Source organism: Pipistrellus hanaki (genome assembly GCF_964339955.1).
Source record: "Pipistrellus hanaki genome assembly, chromosome: 2".
Classification (NCBI taxonomy): domain Eukaryota; kingdom Metazoa; phylum Chordata; class Mammalia; order Chiroptera; family Vespertilionidae; genus Pipistrellus; species Pipistrellus hanaki.
This window is the reverse complement of record NC_140504.1, coordinates 181228441-181252861: the sequence shown is the minus strand read 5'-3', so window position 1 is coordinate 181252861 and position 24421 is coordinate 181228441. Positions and strand designations below refer to the sequence as shown.

The 24421-nt window shown below is 45.9% G+C and overlaps 1 protein-coding gene across 1 annotated transcript in view; it reads left to right on the top strand.

The window, feature by feature from the left end:
- The window catches only part of KPNA6 (karyopherin subunit alpha 6), a 51568-nt gene extending 30031 nt beyond the window's left edge, over positions 1-21537 (top strand). The window contains exons 4-14 of the mRNA XM_084873083.1: positions 608-707; positions 1587-1681; positions 3315-3446; positions 5479-5567; positions 6486-6585; positions 6905-7068; positions 7239-7317; positions 12000-12125; positions 12430-12557; positions 14172-14350; positions 15160-21537. Of these exons, the coding sequence (XP_084729209.1) occupies positions 608-707; positions 1587-1681; positions 3315-3446; positions 5479-5567; positions 6486-6585; positions 6905-7068; positions 7239-7317; positions 12000-12125; positions 12430-12557; positions 14172-14350; positions 15160-15347 (1380 nt within the window). The 3' untranslated portion in view covers positions 15348-21537. The remainder of the gene's footprint in view (positions 1-607; positions 708-1586; positions 1682-3314; positions 3447-5478; positions 5568-6485; positions 6586-6904; positions 7069-7238; positions 7318-11999; positions 12126-12429; positions 12558-14171; positions 14351-15159) is intronic.
- The last annotated feature ends 2884 nt before the right edge of the window (positions 21538-24421 follow it).

Below are 24421 nucleotides of genomic sequence, written 5' to 3'. Positions count from 1 at the left end.
CTGCTTCTACAGAACAGAAACTGGACAGTTCACAGCATCTAGTGGTTTTGCTCAGAACCATGCAAAGTTCTTCCTTCCATGGGCCCTTTTGCAGTTGGTCAGCTTGAAGAGACAACAAGGATTTATCTCTGATAGAGACACCTTAGGAAACACTGAAAGGAAGCCATCAGTTGCTTCAAAAGTTAGGAATTGCAGAAACCGGTTTGGCTCAGTGGATAGAGCATCGGCCTGTGGACTGATGGGTCCCGGGTTCGATACCGGTCAAGGGCATGTACCTTGGTTGCGGGCACATTCCCAGTGCAGGAGGCAGCTGATTAATGTTTCTCTCTCATTGATGTTTCTAGCTCTCTATCCCTCTCTCTTCCTCTCTGTAAAAATAAAAATTAAATTAAAATAAAAAATAAAAAATAAAAAAAGTTAGGAATTACTTTTCAAATGTCCTGACTTGAAGCAGCCATGGATTAAACCAGCGCATTCTCCTGAGCCTGTCTGTTATGCTGTCCTCTTGCCCCCAACTCTTTACAAAGTAGGATGCCACACAGGATTATGTGCTCATGTCTTACTCTAGTGTTGGTTTGCAAAGCCTTGAACCTGTTTTATATTCTAGGAGAGTGTGATCACAAGAGAGATGGTAGAGATGCTCTTTTCTGATGACTCTGACCTGCAGTTAGCAACCACACAGAAATTCCGGAAACTGCTCTCTAAAGGTACAAAGCCTGGCCCTCCCCCAAAGAGACCACCTACATGATTTAGTGTCTTGTTTCTTCTCACTGACCTCATCAACCTACCCACCTTCACTCATTCTGCTTTGGTATTTAGATAAGCCAGGCACATTTTTACCTTTGTGCTGGCTATTCCTTCTGCCTGATACCCTCTACTTGACATATCTGGATGACAATTCCCTCACTTCTGTGAATCACATCCTACCTTCTCGATGAAGCCTACCCTGATTTCCTATTTAAAATTATAGGCTATCTCCCAATGCTTGGCATTTTTAGTCTTTTTTACCTGGCTCAACCTATTCTTTTTTTCCTCATTATATTTATTACCTTCTATAAATAGAATCTCTCTCCTCACTAGTATGTAAGCTCTGTGAGAACAGAGACTTTTGGTATTGTCCTCAGTATCTAGAACTGTATTGGTACAAATACAGTGCTCAGTAAAAATTTGATAGTAAAAATACTTCTTGTCTCAGTATATTAAGCAGCTCTCCCAAGAAAGGAATTCTGGTCTTAGAAGGAAAATGTGAGGACCAGGGTTGGTCATCCCTTGAGCTTTCTTCTCTTCTCTTCTCTTCTCTTCTCTTCCTTCCTTCCTTCCTTGCTTGGGTAAGTAAGGTTACATACTTGCTTAGGTTCAATAGGCCAAAGGTGAGTATACTTAAATTAGGATAGGCTTTACTCTTTAGCATCCCAACTGCTTCATACAGTTCAGGGATGACCAAAAACCACCTCACCCAAAAGGAGTTTAGACATGCTTATAAGGATGGTCAGGAGTATCTAGGAAGGATGGTGAGTTGACCCGGGTGGATGCATCAGCCAAAGCCTATCCTGACTTTCCTTCCTTTTTCTTTCTCCCTCTTCCAGAGCCTAGCCCTCCAATAGATGAAGTTATCAACACGCCAGGGGTGGTGGATCGGTTTGTGGAGTTTCTGAAGAGGAATGAGAATTGTACATTACAGGTGAGATCTGGGATGGGATGGTATCAGATGAAAGCCCTCCTTCAAAGAAATTGCAGTGGGATGTTTCTATAGACACATGTCTAAGGAAACAGTTAAGAGAAACTGTTGCTCAGAAGTCTTAGCCTCAAATAAGAGAGCCCAGCCCAAACCGGTTTAGCTCAGTGGATAGAGCGTCGGCCTGCGGACTGAAAGGTCCCAGGTTCGATTCCAGTCAAGGGCATGTACCTTGGTTGTGGGCACATCCCCAGTAGGGGGTGTGCAAGAAGCAGCTGATCGATGATTCTCTCTCATTGATGTTTCTAACTCTCTATCCCTCTCTCTCTTTCTCTCTGTAAAAAATTAATAAAATATGTATTTTTTTTTAAAAAAGAGAGAGAGAGAGAGAGAGACCGCTCGCCCAGATCTCTTCTCTAGAATAACTTCAAAGAAAAGATACCAGAATATAACGGATTGTTCATTTATAAATCAGAGGTGCTAGTTCGCTTCCATATTACCTGTCTGACCTGAGGCAAATTATTTAGCCTCTGAGTTTTTCTTCTCAGAAATGGTTGGTGTGTCAATCTTTTGGAACTTGCTAGAAACTCAGCTGAAAGGGACTTTGAGAGATCCAACACACCTTAATCCTAGTTTCAGTAATAAAGAAAGTGAAGCTTGGTGCAGGGGGGCTGATGCAGTGAGGGCCAGACATAGCGAGAATCTCCCTTTTCTGCGTCCAGCGAGGAAAGAGAGATGAATGAACTGGTTCTAAGTGGAGGCGGCCAGGGATTGAGAAATAAAAAGAGAAGACGCAGAAATCGATTTTTAAAAAAATATATCTTATTGATTTTTTACAGAGAGGAAGGGAGAGAAATAGAGAGTCAGAAACATGGATGAGAGAGAAACATCAATCAGCTGCCTCCTACACACCCTTACTGGGGATGTGCCCGCAACCAAGGTACATGCTCTTGACCCAATCGAACCTGGGACCCCTCAGTTCACAGTCTGACACTCTATCCACTGAGCCAAACCGGTTTCGGCTAGATTTAAAGCTGGGAGCTGGGTGGGATGCCATTCATTCTCTCTGATGGAGAGGCTGCAACTACAATAACGTGACCCCTCCCAGTGCATTTATTTTATACCCCCAATACCAGGAAGTAACACCAAAACTTAGGGTCAAAGGAGCTATTTGCATTCTTAAGTAGGCCCTAGCATTCCTGTTGCTTGTCTGGCTTTACATATCTAGACCCGCCTCTGCCAACACCTGGGCCTGGTTGAAGGCCTAGCTGATTACACTTTCCGCCATCTTGGGGAAATGTGTATCCGAGCCTCAGCTCTGCCAGTTGTTTTGGACTCGGCTGACAGTTTAAGGAAAATGCCCTCCACAGCTTGGGAAGTAAAAAAAATGATTTGCTAAAGAACTAATTGGTGCCGTGGTAGTGCAGGTCAGAACCTGGACCACTGAGGCCCACTTCTGGCTTCCCATTCTGTTATGTCACTGCCAATTCCTCTTCCTACCATTAAAGGGGGAGTGGAAAGGCCTGTGTTTTCATTTATTTTTTAGTCAGAAACAAGAGGCTTACTGCCTGCGCCAGCTGGTGGGCATGGCGGCCTTGTCTGGAATGACCTCTCAGCAATGGCTTCCTCTCACTTTCAGTTCGAAGCTGCCTGGGCTCTGACGAACATTGCCTCTGGAACCTCTCAGCAGACCAAGATTGTCATTGAGGCAGGGGCCGTTCCCATCTTTATAGAGCTGCTTCACTCGGACTTTGAGGATGTACAGGAACAGGTAATGCTCAGATTTGGCTTAATTCTTTTTTTTTTTTTAGATATTTTTAATGGATTTTTTAGAGAGGGGATGGGTGGTGGGGGCGGCGGCAGAAACATCTATGTGAAAGCAAAACATCAATTGGCTGCCTCTTGCTTGCCCCCTACCAGGGATTAAGCCAGAAATTTCCGTGGGAATCAAACTAGCAACCTTTTGGTGCACTGGACAGTGCCCAACAGAGCAACTCACTAGCCAAGGGTGGCTTAATTCTTGATAGTACCTGTGGTATAATACAAAATATATTTGGTCTTTGCTTCCAGTTCTGGCAAAAAGCTCCTAAAATCCTTCACATTTTCTGAGTGGTAGTAGTGTCTTATTTATAACTAGAAGCCAGTGCACGCATTCGTGCAAGGGTGGGGTCCCTCCCCACCAATCAGGGCCGGCTGGCCAGCCGGGGGGATAGGGACTGAAGGAGGTTGGCTGTGGGAGTGCACTGACCACTAGGGGGCAGCTCCTGTGTTGTGCATCTGTGTGGTGGTCAGTGCGTGTCATAGTGATCACTCATAATAGTTGCTTAGGCTTTTTTTTATATAGACTAGAGACCTGGGGCACGAAATTTGTGCACAGGAGGTTTGTCCCTCAACCCAGCCTGCACCCTCTCCAATTTGCAATCCCTCTCACAATCCAGGACTACTGGCTCCCAACTGCTCACCTGCCTGCCTTCCTGATTGCCCCTAATCACTTCTGCCTGCCAGCCTGATCACCCCCTAACCATTCCCCTGCCAGCCTGTCTGATGCCTAACTGCTCCTGTTCCAGCCTGATTGCCCCTAACTGCCCTCCCTGCAGGCCTGGTTGCTCCCAACTGCCCTTCCCTGCAGGCCTGGTCCCCCTAACTGCTCTCCCCTGCAGGCCTGGGTCCCCCCCAACTGCCTTTCCCTGCAGGCCCAGTCGCCCCCAACTTCCCTCCTTTGCCAGCCTGGTCACCCCTAACTGCCTTCCCCTGCATGCTTGATCACCCCCAATTGCCCTCTCTTGAAGGCCTGGTCCCTCCCAACTGCCCTCCTCTGCTGGCCTGATCACCCACAATTGCCCTCCCTTGCAGTCCTGGTCCCTCCCCTGCTGGCCATCTTGTGGTGGCCATTTTGTGTCCACATGGGAGCAGTCATCTTTGACCACATGGGAGCAGCCATCTTGTATGTTGGAGTAATAGTCAATTTGCATATTACTCTTTTATTAGATGGGATAGAGGCCTGGTGCACGGGTGGGGGCCTGCTGACTTGCCATGAAGGGTGTCCTGGATCAGGGTGGGGGTTCCCTTGAGGCGTGGGGCGGCCTGGGCAAGGGGCCTATGGTAGTTTGCGGGCTGGCCACGCCCCCCAGCAACCCAAGCGGAGGCCCAGGTATCTGGGAATTATTTATCTTCTACAATTGAAACTTTGTAGCCTTGAGCAGAGCCAGGCCTCCCGCTTGCTCCATGGCAGCAGCCATTTCTTTGTAGCCTTAAGCGGAGGCCAAGGCAGGCCAGGAAAGTTTGGCTTCCTCAATTGCCCAGGGCAACCCTAGCCTCCTGCTCTCTCCAGCTTCGTGGCTGCCACCGTTTATGTTGGGATTTATTTATCTTCTATAATTGAAACTCTGGCTGGGTTGGAGCATCATCCAATATGCCAAAAGGTTGTGGGTTTGATTCCTAGTCAGGGCACATACTTAGGTTTCGGGTTCAATCCCCAGTTAGGGTGTGTAGGGGAGGCAACCAGTCCATATTTCTCTCTCATATTGATGTTTCTCCCTCTCTTTCCATTCCTCTCTAAAAAAAAATTTTAATCTTAAATCAATTAAAAATATATCCTTGTGTGAGTATGAAACACACAAAACTACATTTAAAAAAAAAAAAAAAAAAAGTCAACAGAAATGGCACCCGAGCATATTTAGTGTGTCTTGGGCCTTGATATGGTTTTCATCTGATTATTGGTGGGTACTCTATGGTTGTAAGTATAAAGTACGCCAAGAAACCACTAGGCTCTGTGGGTGACGGTTTCATCATCCCCTTTTCAGGCAGTCTGGGCACTGGGAAACATAGCTGGAGACAGCTCCGTTTGCCGGGATTACGTCTTGAACTGTTCCATCCTTAATCCTTTGTTAACGTGAGTAATTAATTACTGATCACCTGCACCTGAGACATCTTTAGGGCAGCCATCTGGTAGTTCTTTTGGGGGGAACTTACCTCAAGATGGTAAGTAAATATAAAAGGTACACTTTGTTGCCAAACTAAAAGGTATCAATAAGAGCATGAAGATTGTGCTGCTGGGCTGCGCCAAGGCGGATATTGTGCTTCCACATTTCATGGCATCATAGAATCTTGTGTTGGTCATACCTGCCTCATTTTTGAGCCAGGAAGAGAGGCAGGATATCCCATCTTTGAAAATTCAGCCTTCCCTGCAGAATACATTGATTTGCTATGGGTTTATGCATCAGGTCATTGGGAAGCTCTGTTGTAAATTTCAGGTCAGAGTCCCTATGAAAGGTCATCTGGATCCTTTCCCCATCCCTCACTCTAACCCTTAAAGTAGAGCTGTATTACATTTATTTATTTATTTATTTTATTTATTTTTAAGACATATTTAATCATGTTTTAAAGCAAAACAAAAGACCACAAATCTATTCAGACATTCCAAAAGTGAAGAAAGAATTTTTATCGAAATCTTGTAACCTTACTCACACTGAGAGAAATTGTCCCTAAGCCATGCTGACAACCCTGTAATAGAAGCAAATCTGAAAACCCTTGTATTATTTATTTATTTATTTATTTATTTATTTTTGTCTTTTGAGCTGTATTACATTTAAACCAAAATAAATGGATGAACTGTTCTTCAGAGATCATAATTTCATATCATAATCCTCTGGGCATGCAGGTTGGCCTCCTAGCACAAACAGGCTATTACCTTAGGTCTATGGGGAAGAAGAAACTGAGGGATCTAATTGATTTGCTCCTGGGGTCCATTGGCAACAGCCCCATGCCAAGGACATCATTGCTCAGGATCTGGCTTTTCTTTTTCTCTCAGGCTCCTTACAAAATCCACACGATTGACAATGACACGGAATGCAGTCTGGGCCCTGTCAAACCTCTGTCGAGGGAAGAACCCACCTCCAGAGTTTGCAATGGTGAGAGAGTGTCTTACTGGTTCCTGCGGGATAGTATTATAGGTTCCTTCAAGTGGATGAATTTTTATGTGGGAGTTTTCAAGTCTTTGGGAACTCCTGTGAGTCTCTCAATCCATGGGAGACTGAAAAAGGCTATTGGCAATGAAGTAGGTGATCTTGTGTGCATGGATGGGAAAGTGAAAAGTTAGGCCTGATGGTTTAATGTTGTAGGGGTGTCCAGGGCATAGCAGTGCTTGTAGAGGCGGGGACAGCAGTGTTAGCAGTAGTGGAGCTGATGTAACTATCCCCCTGTGAGTCCCTCTCACTCTGCTTCCAACAGGTCTCCCCTTGTTTGCCTGTGCTGTCTCGCCTACTCTTCAGCAGTGACTCCGATTTGCTGGCAGATGCTTGCTGGGCCCTTTCTTATTTGTCTGATGGCCCCAATGAGAAGATCCAGGCAGTCATAGACTCTGGAGTCTGCAGGAGATTGGTAGAGCTTCTAATGTAAGTGGTCTCATAAAGGGTACAGATTCCCTAATCTTTTCCTAGCTCAGACTAAAGAACTGCTGCCCTGTCCCAAGATCTGGAGCCATGAGAATGCTGTCAGGCTTGGTGGTCAGCAGGGCTGAGTGCTATGTACTGTCCTTCACTCACCAGTTCTCCCTCCTCTGCAGGCATAATGATTACAAAGTGGCTTCTCCTGCCCTGAGAGCTGTGGGTAACATCGTCACTGGGGATGATATCCAAACCCAGGTAAGGAAGAAGAGAGCTGCCTGTGGACAAAACTCTCCCCTACCAAGAACTTTGGTGCTGATGGGAGGCAGCATAGACTAGGAGAGAAAGCATGGGCGTGGGTGAAAGTTTCCAACTCTGTCACTTCCTATATGATCACGGGCAACTTGGTTGCCTTCATTTTTTTTCTATAAATGAAGGAAATTATTCATTCTGTGCTTTTTTTAAAAAATATATTTTTGTTGATTTTTTTTTATAGAGGGGAAGGGAGAGGGATAGAGAGCTAGAAGCATCAATGAGAGAGAAACATCTATTAGCTGCCTCCTGCACACCCCCAACTGGGGATGTGCCTGCAACCAAGGTACATGCCCTTGACCGGCATTGAACCTGGGACCCTTCAGTCCAAAGGCCAACGCTCCATCCACTGAGCCAAACTGGTTAGGGCTCATTCTGTGCTTTTGAAGGAACATTAAATTAATCTAACTCAGTACCTGGGACATTGTAAGCTAATTATTAACAGTTTTTGAGTTTTCTTCCTTTCGAGATATTAAAAGCTATGAAACCTTACCCCTACTTCATAGACCTAGGATCCTACATACATACACTACCTCCTGTTAATCTAGACAGGGAGGGCACAGTATACAGGTTCTCTTCTGTTCAAAGGCTAGAGATCTGGGTATTCTTTGAGTCTTGAGTAGTTGGCATAATTCTGTGGGATTCCTGACAGTTTTTTATAGGTGATCAAATCCACACTCATTTTCTAGGCCATTCTTATGTGTGCGTGTGTAAGCAAATATTCATACATAAACTTACTGGTGTCATTAAGTACATTCACATTGTTATTCAACCATCATCACCATCCATTTTCACAATCTATAATAATAAAATCAATGTGCTAATTAGACCAGATGTCCTTTCAGACGAAGCCAGGGCTGCAAGGGAAGCCGGGGTCCCAGGTCCTGGGTGCCTTCGGCCAGCTTGAGGAAAGCCCAGATCCCGGTATCAGAGGGAAACTGGTGCCGACAGCCAGGGGAAGGAAATCCTACTCTTGCACGAATTTCATGCATCGGGCCTCTAGTTTTTACATAATTTCAAACTGAAACTACCCATTAAATAATAACTCCCCATTTCCTCCTCCTCCAACCCCTGATAACCACAATACTACTTTCTTCGTGAGTTTGACTACTCTAGGTGCCTCATATAAGTGGAACCATATATATTTGTCCTTTTGTGTCACCTCCTTTCACTTAGCATAATGTCTTTGAGGTTCATTCATATTATAGCATGTGTCAGGTCTTCATTCTTTTTTATGTGTAAATAATATTGAATTGTATGCATACACCATATTTTGTTTATGCATTTTATGCATCTGTTGATAGAAACTTGGGTTCTCACCTTTTGGCTACTGTGATACTGCATTGAACATTGGTGTTCAACTTATCTGTTTGAGTCTCTGCTTTCAGTTCTTTTGGATATGTGTCCAGAAGTGGAATTATTGAATCATATGATAAATTTATGTGTAATATTTTAAGGAACCACAATAGGGTTTTGCACAGTGGCCATACCAGTTTGCATTCCCACCCTTAAAGTGCCAGGTTCCAATTTTCTCCATATCCTTATCAACACTTGTATTTTCTGGGGTTTGTTTTTTTTTTTTTTATAATTATCATCCTAGTTAGTATAAAGTGGTATCTCATTATAGTTTTGATTTGCATTTCCTAATGATTAATAATTTTTGGCATCTTTTTATCTGCTTTTTGGCCATCTATATATCTTATTTGGAGAAATGTCTATTCAAATCCTTTGCCCATTTTTTTTTTTTTTTTAAATCAATCTTTATTGTTCATATTATTACAAAGGTTCCTCATTTCTTCCCCCCTCCACCAGGTTCCCACCCCACCCTCTGCCCCCTCCCCATCCCCCATTGTCCTCATCCATAAGTGCACAGTTTATGTTCAGTCTCTTCCTCCCTCCCTTTCCCCGATAGTAAATCCCTTTTCAGATAGTAAATCTGTTACTTAGCATTTTCTCATATCAATAATACCTCCACATGCCCAATGATACACTTCACACAAAAGACATTTTCAAATAGGTCAACCAGCCTCATCCAGGCCCCACCCAAGGCACTCACAGATCAACACCCCAGCGTTATACTAACTCAACACATCCAGATCTAAGCCTTCATCACTTGATTCAGCAGACCCTCAAGTTCCCGCAAAAGTTTCCAGCCATGTCTGAGAGGCAGCCGTGGGCAGGTACAGGCGAGGAGCGAGCTGTTTCGGGCCTGGCTGCTCCGGGCCTGGCCTCTGTTGCTCTGGTTCGTTCCACAACCAGCTGCTCCGGGTCTGGTCACTGCCGCTCCCGACCTAGTTGCTCTGGACTTGGCTGTTGCTGCTACAGGCCTGGCCGCACCCGACCCGGCTGCTCTGGGACTGGTTGCTCCGGTCCCGGCCGCTCCGGGCCTGGCCGCTCCCAGCCTGGCAGCCGCTGCTCCGGGCCTGGCTGCTCCCAGCCTGGCAGCCGCTGCTCCGGGCCTGGCCGCACCAGACCCGGCTGCTCCGGGCCTGGCCGCTCCCAGCCTGGCAGTCGCTGCTCCGGGCCTGGCCGCACCAGACCCGGCTGCTCCGGGCCTGGCCGCTCCCAGCCTGGCAGCCGCTGCTCCGGGCCTGGCCACACCAGACCCGGCTGCTCCGAGCCTGGCCGCTCCCAGCCTGGATGCTCCGTGCTTGGCTACTGCTGTTCTGGGCCTGGCTGCTCCCAACCCGGCTGCTCTGGACCGGGCTTCTCCGGGCCCAGCCACTCCGTGTCTGGGTGTTCCTGGACTGGCCACCCTGGGCTTTTCCGCCTCTGCCTCAGGCCTGGCTGCCACTGCCCCAGGTCTGGCTGCTCCAGTGCTGGCCGTTGATGCTCTTGTTCTGGCTGCTGCTGCTCTGGGGCCTGGCCACTGCTGCTCCGGGCCCAGCTGCCACTGCCTTGTGCCTGGCCACTCTAGGCCTGGTCGCCGCTGTTCCAACATTCTGTCCCTTTTTTCTCTCTTTTTTTTTTTCTTTTTAAAAAACAAAACAAAACGCATTTATGTTGCAATGTTGGCTGGTGCGTTGAGTTCTGACTTAGTCTTTGATTTTTCAAGATCTTCTTTGTATTCTTTCTTAAGTAATTTTACTATCATTTGCTCTCACTTGATTTCTTCACATTGACAACTTCTTTGGTTTCTTCCTCTTTGTCCTGGGAGCTCAGCAGGTTGGCCTGTGGCACCCCTTTGTTCTCCGCGGGCTCCCACGCTGCTCCAGCCTGTTGCCAGGGTCGGCGCCGCCCAGGAAGCAGCCCCCGTCCTTGGCTCCGTTGCCAGCGCTCAGCAGTCGAAGGCTCAGGGGCACCCCCCCCCCACTGGGGGCCCCATCGCCCGGCTCCTTGCTGGCGCCCGGCTGGCCGGTGTCCGGCAGGGGCTCCTGCTCCTCGTGGCGTTCCTCCAGTCTGGAGCTTTCTTTCTCCCTCCCACTAGGGGAGTCCAGGATCAGAGTCAGCAGACTGTCCTCTGCGCACAGTGTGCGCGACTCCGGGGGCTCGGCCTTTCGCCGTGCTCCCAGGACTCCACCTCACAGCTCCGTCTCCCCCTGCCCGAGCCTGGGTCCCCAGGGACTGGCCCAGACCTGGAGTTCTGGGCGGTCTGGACTGAGGCTCAGAGCTGCCGCCGGAGGCTTTGTTTCTTCCTGCTAGGGTAATCCAGCATCAGAGTCAACATTCAGTCCTCTGCGCGCCATGTGCGCGCGACTCCGGGGGCCCCGCATTTCGCCGTCCCCCGGGATTGTCTCCCCCTGCCGGAGCCTGGGTCCCCAGGGTCTGGCACATAACTTGGGGCTCAGCGCTGCCGGTTCGGGGGTTCAGCCCAGGCTGGGGGTTCTATTTCCTTCCTGCTAGGGAACGCCAGGCAGCACCCAGCCCTCTCCTCCTCTCCGGCTGCGACCTCTCCGCGTGCGCGTGCGTGCGAGCGCGCAGCATGTCTCCGTACCTTAGGCTTTTTTTCAGCTGCTCTGATTTTCCTTCTGGTTTTCTCCCTCCTTCCTATTGTAGAGTTTTCAGTCAGTCGACTACCTGTAGCTCTGGGCAATGTCCACTCTACATTTTAGTTGTATTCCCTTGAAATTGTTGTGAGCTGCTGCGGCTAGGTGTATACCCGAGCAGCCATCTTGGATCCTCCTCATCGATGTTTCTCTCCTTTGCCCATTTTTAAAATTGGATTGTTTGTTTCTTCGTTGTTGAATTGTAGAAATTCGTTATATATTCTTGATATTAATCCTTACCAGTTATATGTTTTGCATATATTTTCTTCTGTTCTGTGATTTGCTTGTCCATTCTATTGATGGTATCTTCTGATACATAAAAGTTTTAAGTTGCATAAAAATTGATTGAGCCAAAACTGGTTTGGCTCAGTGGATAGAGTGTCGGTCTGCAGACTGAGGGGTCCCAGGTTCAATTCTGGTCAAGAGCATGTACATTGGTTGCGTGCACATCCCCAGTGTGGGGTGTGCAGGAGGCAGCTGGTCGATGTTTCTCTCTCATCGATGTTTCTAGCTCTCTATCCCTCTCCCTTCCTCTCTGTGGAAAAAAAATAAAATGTATTTTTTAAAAAGTAAATAAAATTTTTAAAAAGTTGATTGAGTCCATTTATCTAATTTTTGTTGTCTATGCTTTTGGTATTCTAGGTCATTCTCAACTGTTCAGCACTCCCTTGCCTCCTCCACTTGCTGAGCAGCCCCAAGGAGTCAATTCGGAAAGAAGCTTGCTGGACTATTTCAAATATTACTGCTGGCAACAGGGCTCAAATACAGGTAGAAGAAGCAGGAGGGAAGTCAGGGGGTAGTATGTCAGGTGGGAAGGCAGGGAGACATGGTAGATTGTAGAATAATTGCTTCTAGAAGAATTTTGTTTCCTTTTAGAAATTAGGGTCAAAATTCTGTGTAGTGGAAGCCAGATTCCCCTGTAATCTCTCATCTATGTAACAAGAACAAAGGAAGACTCCCAGGAAGGGAAGAGGTCTAAATCTTAGCTGATTTATGGGCTGCATTTGGTTTCTCTTCTTGAAGTGACTTACTTTCTCCTCTCCATCCCCCCCCCACCCCAATCCTCTCTCAGGCTGTCATAGATACAAACATCTTCCCTGTGCTCATCGAAATTCTTCAGAAAGCAGAGTTCCGTACACGGAAAGAGGCAGCATGGGCTATCACCAATGCCACATCTGGAGGAACCCCTGAGCAGATCAGGTATCATGTTTCTCTCCCCCCCCCCCCCCCTTGTCTGGAGTGATATGTATACTCTCCTTCTTAATATATGTATTTTTAAAATATATTTTATTGATTTTTTTTTTTTTTTACAGAGAGAAAGGGAGAGGGATAGAGAGTTAGAAACATTGATGGGAGAGAAACATCAATCAGCTGCCTCTTGTACACCTCCTATTAGGGATCAACCAAGGTACATGCCCTTGACCGGAATCAAACCTGGGACCTTTCAGTCTGCAGACCGATGCTCCATCCACTGAGCCAAAACAGTTAGGCCTTAATATATTTTTATTGATTTCAGAGAGGAAGGGAGAGAGAGATAGAAACATCAATGATGTTCTATCTAAGGCAATCAGAGAATCATTGATTGGCTGCCTCCTACATGCCTCATACTATAATCAAGCCTGCAACCCAGGCATGTGCCCTGACCAGGAATGCAACCAGTAACCTCTTGGTGCATGTGTCGATGCTCAGACACTGAACTGGCAAGGCAGCTGCAGTAGGTTCTAACTGATAAAATGCTAGAGTGGCACTGGAGTCTGGAATAGATACCTATAGACCATGTATCTCTTTTCTCTCCTGGAGAACGGAAATCTTTGATACAGACATCTGTCTCCTACCTCATGCTTCACACCAGAGACTATATGTAATTGTCAGTTATCCATGCAAATGAAGGAGTGCCATGATATGGTTCATTCGCACCAACTTCTTTAGGAAATCATTTTGGGGGTTAATACTTGGGAGAAACAAAAAGAAAATATTGTGTGTGTGTTTTGTGTGTGTGTGTGTGTTTGTGTTTTGTGTTTGTTTTTGTTTTGTTTTTAGTTTCCATTATCAATATGAATAGGAGTGGTGGGAATTAGGCAAGTGTCTTGCCCTTAGTAAGGGAGTATATATTCATTACAGTCATTCACCACTTAATGACTAGAATATGTTATAAGATTAGGGGATTTTGCTATTGTGCAAAGATCACAGAGTGCACTTACACAAACCTAGGTGGTCTAGCCTACTCCATTCATAGGCTACAAGCCTATCTATATATATAAAAGGCTAATATGCAAAGTGTCCCTTGGGAGTTTGACCAAGAGACTGTGAGTTTGATTGCTGACCACTAGGGGGGTCGCGCAGAATGGAGGAAGACCCAGCTGGCAATCAGAAGGCCCTGATCGGCCCTGATCACTGGCCAGGCATAGGGACTCTACCCATGCACGAATTTTGTGCACCAGGCCTCTAGTACTATGTATTACTATACTAAACAAAATGATGCAACATGGTAAACATATGTGTGAGGCTGCTGCCAGCATAACAGTTATTGTTTTTTTTTGTTGTTTTTTTAATATATATTTTATTGATTTTTTAGAGAGAGGGATAGAGAGTTAGAAAGATTGATGAGAGAGAATCATCGATCAGCTGCCTCTTACACACCCCCTACTGGGGATGTGCCTGCAACCAAGGTACATGCCCTTGACCTGAATTGAACCTGGGACCTTTCAACCCTAGCAACATCCTTATATTTTAAACTTCAAGGTTTCCATTTATTTCTCCCCTCCCTCCAAACCCTGCATTAATTTTAGAACTTGCCTGGTCTCTGGTCCTCAGGTACCTGGTATCACTGGGTTGCATCAAACCCCTTTGTGACTTGCTGACTGTAATGGATTCAAAGATTGTTCAAGTGGCCCTCAATGGACTGGAGAATATCCTTCGGCTTGGAGAGCAAGAGAGCAAGCGCAGTGGCTCAGGAGTAAATCCCTACTGTGGCCTCATCGAAGAAGCCTATGGTATGTGTCCTTTCTCAATGTTATCTCTGATTTAAGTAGAGAGGTCATAGGTCAGAGTCTCAGGATTGTAGCCCTCCGTAGTACACATATGTGAGGGTTTTGTTTTAGAGTCATCATTGAATGCAAGGTCCTATCCAATCAGTTTCTTCTTCCTCTCAGGGGCAGTAGATCAGTTCTCTTTCAGATGGGCTCTACCCAGCAAGTAAGTATGATACAGATGCTAAAAGAAAGCCCAGAATTGATAATAAAACCGGCAATGGAAGGTATATTTTTAGCTGAGCTTATAGCAAGTTCAAGCAAGAGTACAAGATGGTGTCATCAGAGATTCAGATAAGTAATTAAAAGCAGAATCAGGCCCTAGCTGGTTTGCTCAGTGGAAGAGCATCGGCCTATGGACCAAAAAGGCCCAGGTTCTATTCTGGTCAAGGGCACATGCTTAAGTTGTGGGCTTGATCTCCAGTAGGGGGCATGCAGGAGGCAGCTAATCATGATTCTCTCTCATTATTGATGCTTCTATATCTCTCTCTTCCTTCCTCTCTGAAATAAATAAAAATATATTTTTAAAAATAATTTAAAAAAATAAAAGCAGAATCAGGACTGAAATCTCTGATCTATAACTGACATATGGTATTTTTCCTTTGGGATTATGCAGTTTGGGAGGGAAATGTTGGCTTTCCTCTTCCAGGTGAAAAAAATAAAGATTCGATCATATTATTTGTATTTATAAACAGCAACATACCTCAGGGAAAGAAAAAATAGAAAAGCACTTATGAAAGTTGACTCTCCCTCCTTCCTCATTACCACCCTAGGCTTGGATAAGATTGAGTTTCTCCAGAGCCACGAGAACCAGGACATCTACCAGAAGGCCTTCGACCTCATTGAGCACTACTTCGGTGTAGAAGATGATGACAGCAGCCTGGCTCCCCAAGTGGATGAAACGCAACAGCAGTTCATCTTCCAGCAGCCTGAGGCCCCCATGGAGGGCTTCCAGCTATAATGTCTGCCTCCGGGGAGGGGACGGGATGGGAAGCACCACCAACCAGCGGAAAAGCAGCCCTCTGGTGGACGGGAAACCAGCCCCCACCACCAGCCACCACACACCTCTGCTGCCCTGGAAACTGTGCTCTTGACCTGCTCCACCCCTTCCCTTTGAGGGAGGACCCTCTGGACAGACAGAACCATCTGAGGCTCATATTTGGGTTTTGTGACAAGAAGGGGACGTGTTGGGTTTTTCTTCCTTACACTCTATTTTGGCTGCACATATGTCTTTAACCCAGAAGCCCAGGGTAGACAAAGGAGGACTGAGGTATTCAATTTTGCACCTTTTTTATGTTTATTTTTTTCTTTAGTAGTGACTTCCTTCCCTTTTATCTTCCTTCATTCTTCCCAGTTCTCTGCCCTGATTTGTGTAACTCTTATCTTGGGTACTTGAGCAGATGGAAAATTCCAGAAGTCGGGGGTTGGAGGGGAGGAGAGAAATCCCAAAAAAAGTATTCTTGCTCTGACAGAATATTAATCTTGTATGCTTGGATTGAGTTATTTAATTTTTTTCTTTTGCACATTTTTCTTGTATTAAGGTTGCTCTTTCCAAGAACCATGAGTTCCTGGTTTTAGGAATCCCAGCTGCCAGCATTGTCTGGGACTAGAGGCTGAGGGGGCGGTCACCATTAGACAAGGCCCTTCCCCCCTCTCTCTAATCTCTGCCCAGACCTCTTTAGTTTGGGAGATCCCCCTCACTGTCCTGGGTAGCTACCCCCGTGGGAGTGGAGGGGAGGAGCACAGGCCTTTCAGACGGGGCTTCCCATGTGTCGCTACTGATCCCATGTTTCCTACCCACCTTCCAATGGTGCGACCCAACTTCATTTGTTTACTTGAAAATTCCCCTCGGAGTTGAATGAACCTCTGAGGTAGCTGTATTTTCTCCTAAGCGCGAGACAGGGGACTGTGATCCTTCCTTTCTCCTGAGGAGAACGTCCTTGTTCTGGTGACCCATAAGTTGCAGAGGAGGTTGGAGTGAGAGTGTCATGTATTGGGATAGTCAGGAATCCCTACCTTTGGCCTTTCTTCCTCTTCCATAGTTGGATCATGTATATTTTATTTCCAAAGGAGAGAATGTCAAAAAGTTCTGTATTTTTTTATATTCTATATATTAGGTAGGTCAATCTTAATTGGTCTTGAGAGGAAGAACTGTTAATTTCTGTTAGTAGGTTACTGTGAGGAAGACCAAAAAGAAATGTGGAAGCTTCCTCACTCAGAAGGCCTGAGCTCGGTCCTTTTCTTCTCTGCTTGGATTCTGGGCCACCACCAGGGACCAACCCTTAGCTCTGGAACCTTTATGTAGCATGTCAGCTTGGTCTGATTGTCCCAGTACCTGAAGGAAGCAAGGATGAGCTCACAGTGTGGTGAAGTATAACACTCTAATCTTTACGAGGAACATCCTGCTTACATCAGAAAACCCAGAAAGCATCCGCCTTCTTAGATTTGGTCTCAAAAGACCCTTGTTCACATAAGTTGTCACTCATGGCTGACTCTCCAGTTATCACTAACTTAGCAGCCTCAGGACTTTTGTGAGAGTTATCGATACCTTCCCTGTTTGGGATCCTTGTACCTGGTTTGGGTTTTGCCCTTCCTTGTGACAATTATAACCTTAGTGTCCTTTTTTTCTTTTCTTTTTCTTTTTTCTTTTTTTTTTTTTCTTTAATCAAACACTTAATTGAGGTAAGGCCAAACGAATCATGAGGTTGAGGTAGATTGGTTTCTAGGTTGCTCCTGATTGCTTCTGCTCACAAGTGTGTCTCTCCCTGCTGATAACTTGTTCAGTCCTTCTACTAATAAAGCAAACTGGTCTACGGGATTTGCTACGACTTTCTTCCATGAGTTAAGGACCCTATTGACTTAATCAGGAGTGACTCTGTATATCGCTTGTAGACTTGGGTAATGGAGCTGTTGTAGATCACTCTTCTTAAATGGTGGCTCAGCTAAAGCATCCTCAACTTCTTGGTCTGTCAGTGCGTTAGGCTCCTTGGTGAAATGGTAGTCTTTCAGTGTGCCATCCAGCTTTCTTTTTCTCACAGTAGCTGCCTTGAATAAGTCAGGATAACTAGCTGGTGATACCTTGTTATGTCCTGGTAATTTGGGTACTTTAAGATACGGAAACTTATCAACGGAATATCGCTCTTGAAGCTCCTTTTCTGCCGCCAGGAATTTGGCTGCATCTCCAGATATTGGTTTAAGCAATATAATCTCCGACAACCCCTCATCGATCAGAGCCTTCTTTGTGGCATATGGTGTCATTTCAACGAAGGATGCAAATAGCTTGAGTTGAGCCACGAACGCTTGGGCAGTGGGACCCGGAAGATCTTTGTCCTCGATGGGTAATAGGACGCTGAGTATCTTGGCATCGAGAGACCTTCTGCACTCACCCAGATGGCAGCTTCCCGGAGATCTAGTGCAGGGTCTAGGTCAGTTGTTGGCGGCTGAACTCCTGGGAACTGTGTTGCATGGAGCGCATTGAATCTTTTGTTGATCTGAGAGTTTGGATTTTGCTGTGGTCTTCGAACTGTATAACAGAGTAATGCTAATGCAGTCTTCACAATAGCCTTTGTCATCGCGACCTCGACTTCTCCATCCTCAGGCCCCCACTTGATGATTTCTCCCTTTGCACTCTTCGTGGATATATTTCTTTGTTGGCTCTCATTTATATTATAGAGCAACAGAAATGTAGAGAGCAAACACGTAGTAGCAATGGATTTGCTTCTGCCCATTGTTACTTGCTTCATTTTTGACACATTCCCGAGACCTGCTGCTGCTGCAATCAGAACAATGTCACGAGGAGGCAACTAAACATCTGTCTGCTCACTAGTACCATCTCCGCGAGTGAATACATTGTGTCCTCTTTTTTTTCTTTTCTCTTTGAATAAAGCTAGTGCAGTGCCACAATGGCTTGCCTATGCTTTGGTGGATTATATATGAGAGCAAAGCCCAGTTGTTGGGGATGGGGTGGAGTAAGTTGTCGGGTAAGTAAGTATAGAGCAACTTTGAGAAGGCACAATCTGCACTGCCCCTGCTTTCCTGCCAGTCAGTTGGAGGTACCCAGCTCTAAGCTGTATTTTCCCTTCCCCAGAAACAGTGCCATTCTTGCTTCCATTCCTACATTTCTCTGGCTCAGGTGAAATCCGTGCCCCTCTGCTTACAGGTCTGAGGTTCAGGTGCTCACTGTCAGCCTTGAATTGGCCCTCATTCTTGTTTGAGATCCAACTCCACAGCCATTTTCTGAGAAAGGTGGTTTGAGGCCATCGCTTATCACTAAAAAGTGTGTCAGATGCTACTCTTCAGCTTAGGAATGATGACTCAACCCCAGTCTCCCACGTAGGCAAGAGGCAGGACCTTTTCCACCTGGCCTGCTGACTCCATTGCAAACTATAGTTCAAAGAAAAACTCCACTCTCACCCCTAGCCCCATCCTTGTCCAAAGGGGAAAGAAGGCACTTTAGTAGGATCTTCTTTGTACATCTTAAGCAATAGTTCAGTCCCTGACACTGGGACCAAATTCTTACTGTGAGACATACACATCTTGCTTTTCCCAACTATGCCTCCAAAATCTACTCTCCCTTCAGATCTGGGCCCCGTACCAGATGGAAGACTTGGTCTTCTGGCTGCTGCTGAAAGCCAGTTTTCTTCCAAGGCTGACGCCTCCCGGGCACAACATGAGGACAGACTTCTCATCGGATAAAAGTGGCCCCTAGGAGCTTTCCTTTGTTCGTGTCTTCCTCAGACCATGTTTTCCATGATCTTCCTCTGACCCCTCAGTCAAAGGTGAAGTTCTTCCAGCCGCAGAGGCAGTGTTTCTTTTGTGTTGCTCCTCTCCTTTGGCCATCTTGGGAAGCAAAACAATATTTCTTTCACCCGGGCTGGACAGCCACTCTTCATGGACTGCTCCCATCTGGACTCCAGACCCTGGCCTAGGTGAGGTCAAAGGCCTCGGGTAGATTTCTCAATGGATGTTGCAGGGATGGAGAGACTGCCAGGCTGCTATAGGGAGTAGCCTGGTAAGACATGTTTTGGAATCTTAATTTGTTGACACATATAAAGTATGTCGACTTCAAGATCTCTGGTGGGGGTGGAGGTATCTAGGTGTGGATTAAGGGAATAGGGAGCCTTTTTCTTAGCTAAAGTATTCATATACTGTTTTGAACAGTGCCAGCTATTCTTTATTGCCAGTCCCTCTTCATCTTCCAGTACTAGCAGGGCCTCTTGCCCTAGAAGCCTCCCCACATTTCTAAGGTATCCCCAGCGACTACCTGGCCTTGATGTTGGCTGCACCTTCTGATAGAACCACATGGGTTCCACCTAAGCTGGCCAGCCTCGTTATTTGGGTCATTGAGTACCAATGGCCCTTCCAAGGAGCAGGCGTTAATGACTTCAGCTTTTAGGAGCCCTTGGTGTTCCCCATTACCTAGGACCCTTAGGTCTACCTCCTCCTACTTGTTCTCCTTGCTCTGGAAGCTACTTTCCAGAAGCCCAATTTTTTTGGAGCTGAACTGCACAGATTAGAGCTGCTACTATAATTAGTCAAGGAAGAGCAAAAGAAGGCTCTCAGGCACAGACTTTTTCTCTCAGGCCAAACCAGCTTAAAAGGAAAAACGGTCTACAGAATGAAATGGGTTTCCATTTTCGTGTCTGCCTTCCTTCCCCTACATCATAGAGTTACTCCTGCTTCTAGCATACGAGGAGGGAAGATGAATGCCTGGCAGTGCTTCCCTCCTCATTCCACATACCCCTCTTTGAATGCCTCAGGTCAGATGTTGCGGCTCCATCTCCTCTCCTGAGACTCACTCAGCTTGGTGTCCCATCATCTTGGGTATTCCTCTGTAGATCTGTCTTGTGGGCTCAGATTCTGGATTCTCAATTGAAGGCAGGAAGCCAGATTGTCCAGGTCCCTATGGGCCCTCCAGGGACCTGTAGGGTAAACAGGCTGCTGGGGACTGTAGGAGTGTGTGTGACTGCCTGCCTCCCAGGCGGGCTGGGGAAGGATGCAAGGCTCCATGTACTGAACCACAGGAACATGCTCAGAACCAGTCGCAACATCTTCCTACAAGTGAGTGTGAGACTGAGAAATTGCTCAGAGTCTGTTTCTTCCATAGCGGTTTTAGGATTCTAGACCAATCTTGTCCAGTATTTTTTTCTGTCTTAACTTTTGGATTCTTTTGTTAAACCAGCAAGCTGAGATTTTGACCCTGTGGGGATTCATGTCATGGGCCCTAGCTGCTCTTTGGCCACGGCCTTCATAAATGATTCAGTAATCCTTTTGTCTATCCTGCACCCCCATATTAAGACCATAGCAAGAGAAGAATTTGAGGTCAGCACCAACCAAGTCTGAATTAAGGCTATTATATTGCCTTTGGGGGCATTTTGCCTCAGGCCTATTTGCAGCATTATATTTTGGGCTCAACACCACAGGAGAAAGGTTTGTGTAGTGTTATAAAGGTTTATGTAGTGTATAGTTTGGGCCTACCTCGCTATTTCTGGGCCAGCCATGCTGATATCCATATTAGAACATATTGAACCCTTCTAAATGCTCCCCTGTGTAGGTCAGATTTTCAGCCCCTGGGTTTTAGGACCGAACATCCTGCCATTCCCTGGGGGTAGTGAAGGAAGTCAAATCTCAGATCCTGAGACTAACTGGGAACCTCTGGCCCAGAGGATGGCCTTGGAGAGTCCACCTCTGTAGAACCCTCAAGCCCTATAGTTGGGTGTTGACTCTTAGCCAACTTTTGTAGGAACCGCCTTTGAATGAGCCACTACAGAAGCAAAGGTGATGTGAGGTCCCAACCACCCAAGACAAACCAGATTTCCCTCAAAAGCAGCTTGGGTTCCCAGTACAGACTCTGCAAAGGTTAATTGAACCCTTTTTCTCATTGGGTTTCCTTTCCAAATTTAGTTACTTTCATTTTCCAATAACTGTAAACTCTGGCTATTTTCTATGTTCTCAGGGCCCCTGGGTAGACAACAAAGCTTGATTTCAGAGCAGACATAGGCCAAGAAACCATAGATAGCATTGAGTGTGCTGAGTCCAGACAAATGATATTTATATACACATCCAAATTTGAAGAGAAAATGTATTTCTTTAGGTTTCAAACACTGTAATAGAAATAAAGCAAAAATAAAAACCTGTTGCAAAGTTCCAAATTGTCGTCTTTGGAATTCTTCTAGACTGGATTCTTGTGATGTGTTTGAACCTGTGACTTAACAGTGGAATTAAGAATTGGTAATAGCCCTAGCTGGTTTGGCTCAGTGGATAGAGCATTGGCCTGCGGACTGAAGGGTCCCAGGTTCCATTCTAGCCAAGGACACATGCCCAAGTAGTGGGCTCGATCCCCAATAGGGGCGTGCAGGAGGCAGACAATAATTCTAATCATTGATGTTTTTATCTATCCCTCTCCCTTCCTCTCTGAAATCAATAAATATATTTTAAAAATGAATTGGTAACAGCTTACTCCTGCTATAAAGATCTTTTTAAAAATCAGCTTTATTGAAATATAATTGACCTGCAATCAATGGCACATATTTAAAATGTACAATTTGATAGGTTTTGACATGTATGTAACCATGAAAGCATCATATCAATGAAGATGGTGAACATATCCATCATCTCTAGAAGTTTCTGTATGCCCCTTAGGAATCCTTATCCAATCCCCAGCAACCTCTGATTCTGTCACTATAACTTAGTGAGCCCATTAACAGCATTCAGTTCACTGATTACTTGTTTTGGTTTAGATCAGTTCCTAAAGCAAAGATTATAGACAAGCAGCCAAAAATTTGATTAACCCAAAAAGAGGATTTTGGTTAACTGATAGTGTGTTTAAGTTTAAATATGTTGCCAACATTTAGAAATAGATAACTTGGAAAATATATGGCCTGAGTTTCTGTTTGAAAACAATAGTCATGAGCTCTAGCCACAATCACCACCATTCCAAATGGTCTCCCTGACTCAATGGCAGGTTCTGATATTGTTGCTATTTTCTTTGGTAGCAAAAGAGAAAGTAACTTTTTAATATATCTCAGATTTAGTTATTACTCTTTTTTTAATTATTTGTATTGATTTCAGAGATGGAGAGAGAGAGAAACATCAATGATGAGAGAGACCAGCTTGGTTCAGTGGATAGAATGTCGGCCTGTAGACTGAAGGGTCCCAGGTTCTATTCTGGTCGGGGGCGTGTGCCTTGGTTGCAGGCACATCCCTACTGGGGCTGTGTAGGAGGCAGCTGATCCATGTTTCTCTCATGGATGTTTTTAACTCTATCCTCCCTCCCTCTCTGTGAAAAGAAAATCAAAATGTATATTTTAAAAATAAACTTCTTGCAGGGTCTCCTCAACTCCTTCCGCAGAGTGACTCATGCTGGTAATAGGCAGAGAAAAAAAAATATAACCTACTTTCACAAGTTATTTTATAAAGTTTTTTAAAATTGATTTTTAGAGGGAGAAGAAGGGTGAGTGAAAATACAGAAACATCTATAGAGCATTGGCCAGGGACTGAAGGGTCCAGATTTGATTCTGGTCAAGGGCACATGCCTGGGTTGCAGGCTTGATCCTCAGTAGGGGATGTGCAGGAGGCAGCCAATCAATGATACAATAATCCTCTCTCATCATTGGTATTTCTATTTCTCTCCCTCTCCATTCCTCTTTGAAATCAACTACATATATATATCCTATCCATTAAAAGAGCAATATGCAAATTAATCACTGCTATACCCACAAGCCACACCCACCAGCCAATCCGGAGCAAATATGCAAATAAACGCAACCAAGATGGGTATAGCTACAGAGAGCAGGAGGGAGGCTTGGGTTTCCCTGGCAATGGAGGAAGCCAAGCTTTCTGCCTGCCCTTGGCCTAGGCCTCCACTCAATGCTACAAAGTTTCAATGATAGAAGATAGATAATCCAAACAGAAATGGCAGCAGCCACGGAGCTGGAAAGAGCAGAAGACTAGGGTTGCCCCTGGTAATGGAAGAAGCCAAGTTTTCCACACACCCTGGCTGGCCTAGGCCTCCGCTTAAGGCTACAAAGTTTCAATTATAGAAGATACATAAATTCCAACAGAAATGGCTCCAGGCTACAAAGTTTCAATTGTAGAAGATAAATAAACCCCAGATACCAGGGCCTCCACTTGGGTGCCAGGGGGCATGGCTGGCCTGCAAACCACCACAGTTCCCTCGCCCAGGCCACCCCATGCCCCAAGGGAATCCCCACCCTGATCCAGGACATCCTTCAGGGCAAGTCAGTTGGTCCCCACCCATGCACCAGGCCTCTATCCTATCTAATAAAAGAGTAATATGCAGATTGACCATCACTCCAACACAAGATGGCTGCCCCCATGTGGTCAAAGATCCTGCCCTCATGTGGACACAAGATGACCACCACAAGATGGCCAGCATGGGAAGGCAGTTGAGAGGGACCAGACCTTCAAGGGAAGGCAGTTGGGGGCAATCAAGCCTGCAGGGGAGGGCAGTTAGGGGTGACCAAGCCGACAGAGGAGGTTAGTTGAGAGTGAGCAAGCCTGCAGGGAAGAGTAGTTGGGAGGGACCCAGGCCTGCAGGGGAAGGCAGTTAGGAGCAAACAGGCTGGCAGGGGAGTGGTTAGGGGGTGATCAGGCTGGCAGGAAGAAGCAGTTAGGGGCAATCAGGCAGGTGAGCAGTTGGGAGCCAGCAGTCCTGGATTGTGAGAGGAATGTCCGACTGCCCGTTTAGGCCCAATCCCAAATGGCAGTTGGACATCCCTCAAGGGGTCCCAGATTGGGGTTGGGCTGAGGAACACACACACACCCCCCCTTGTGCACAAATTTCGTGTACTGGGCCTCTAGTGTGTGTGTGTGTGTGTGTGTGTGTGTGTGTGTATTTGTGAATGTATATATATGTATGTATATATATACAAACATACACATATTATAAAGCACATCATAAGCACTCAGAGAACTATTGTTGTTACTGAAAGCTTCCACCTGAATATGGAAATTGAGTCCTGAGGAGAGAAAAGAATGCCAGTCACGTAGCAAATGCATGACGAAGTTGGGACT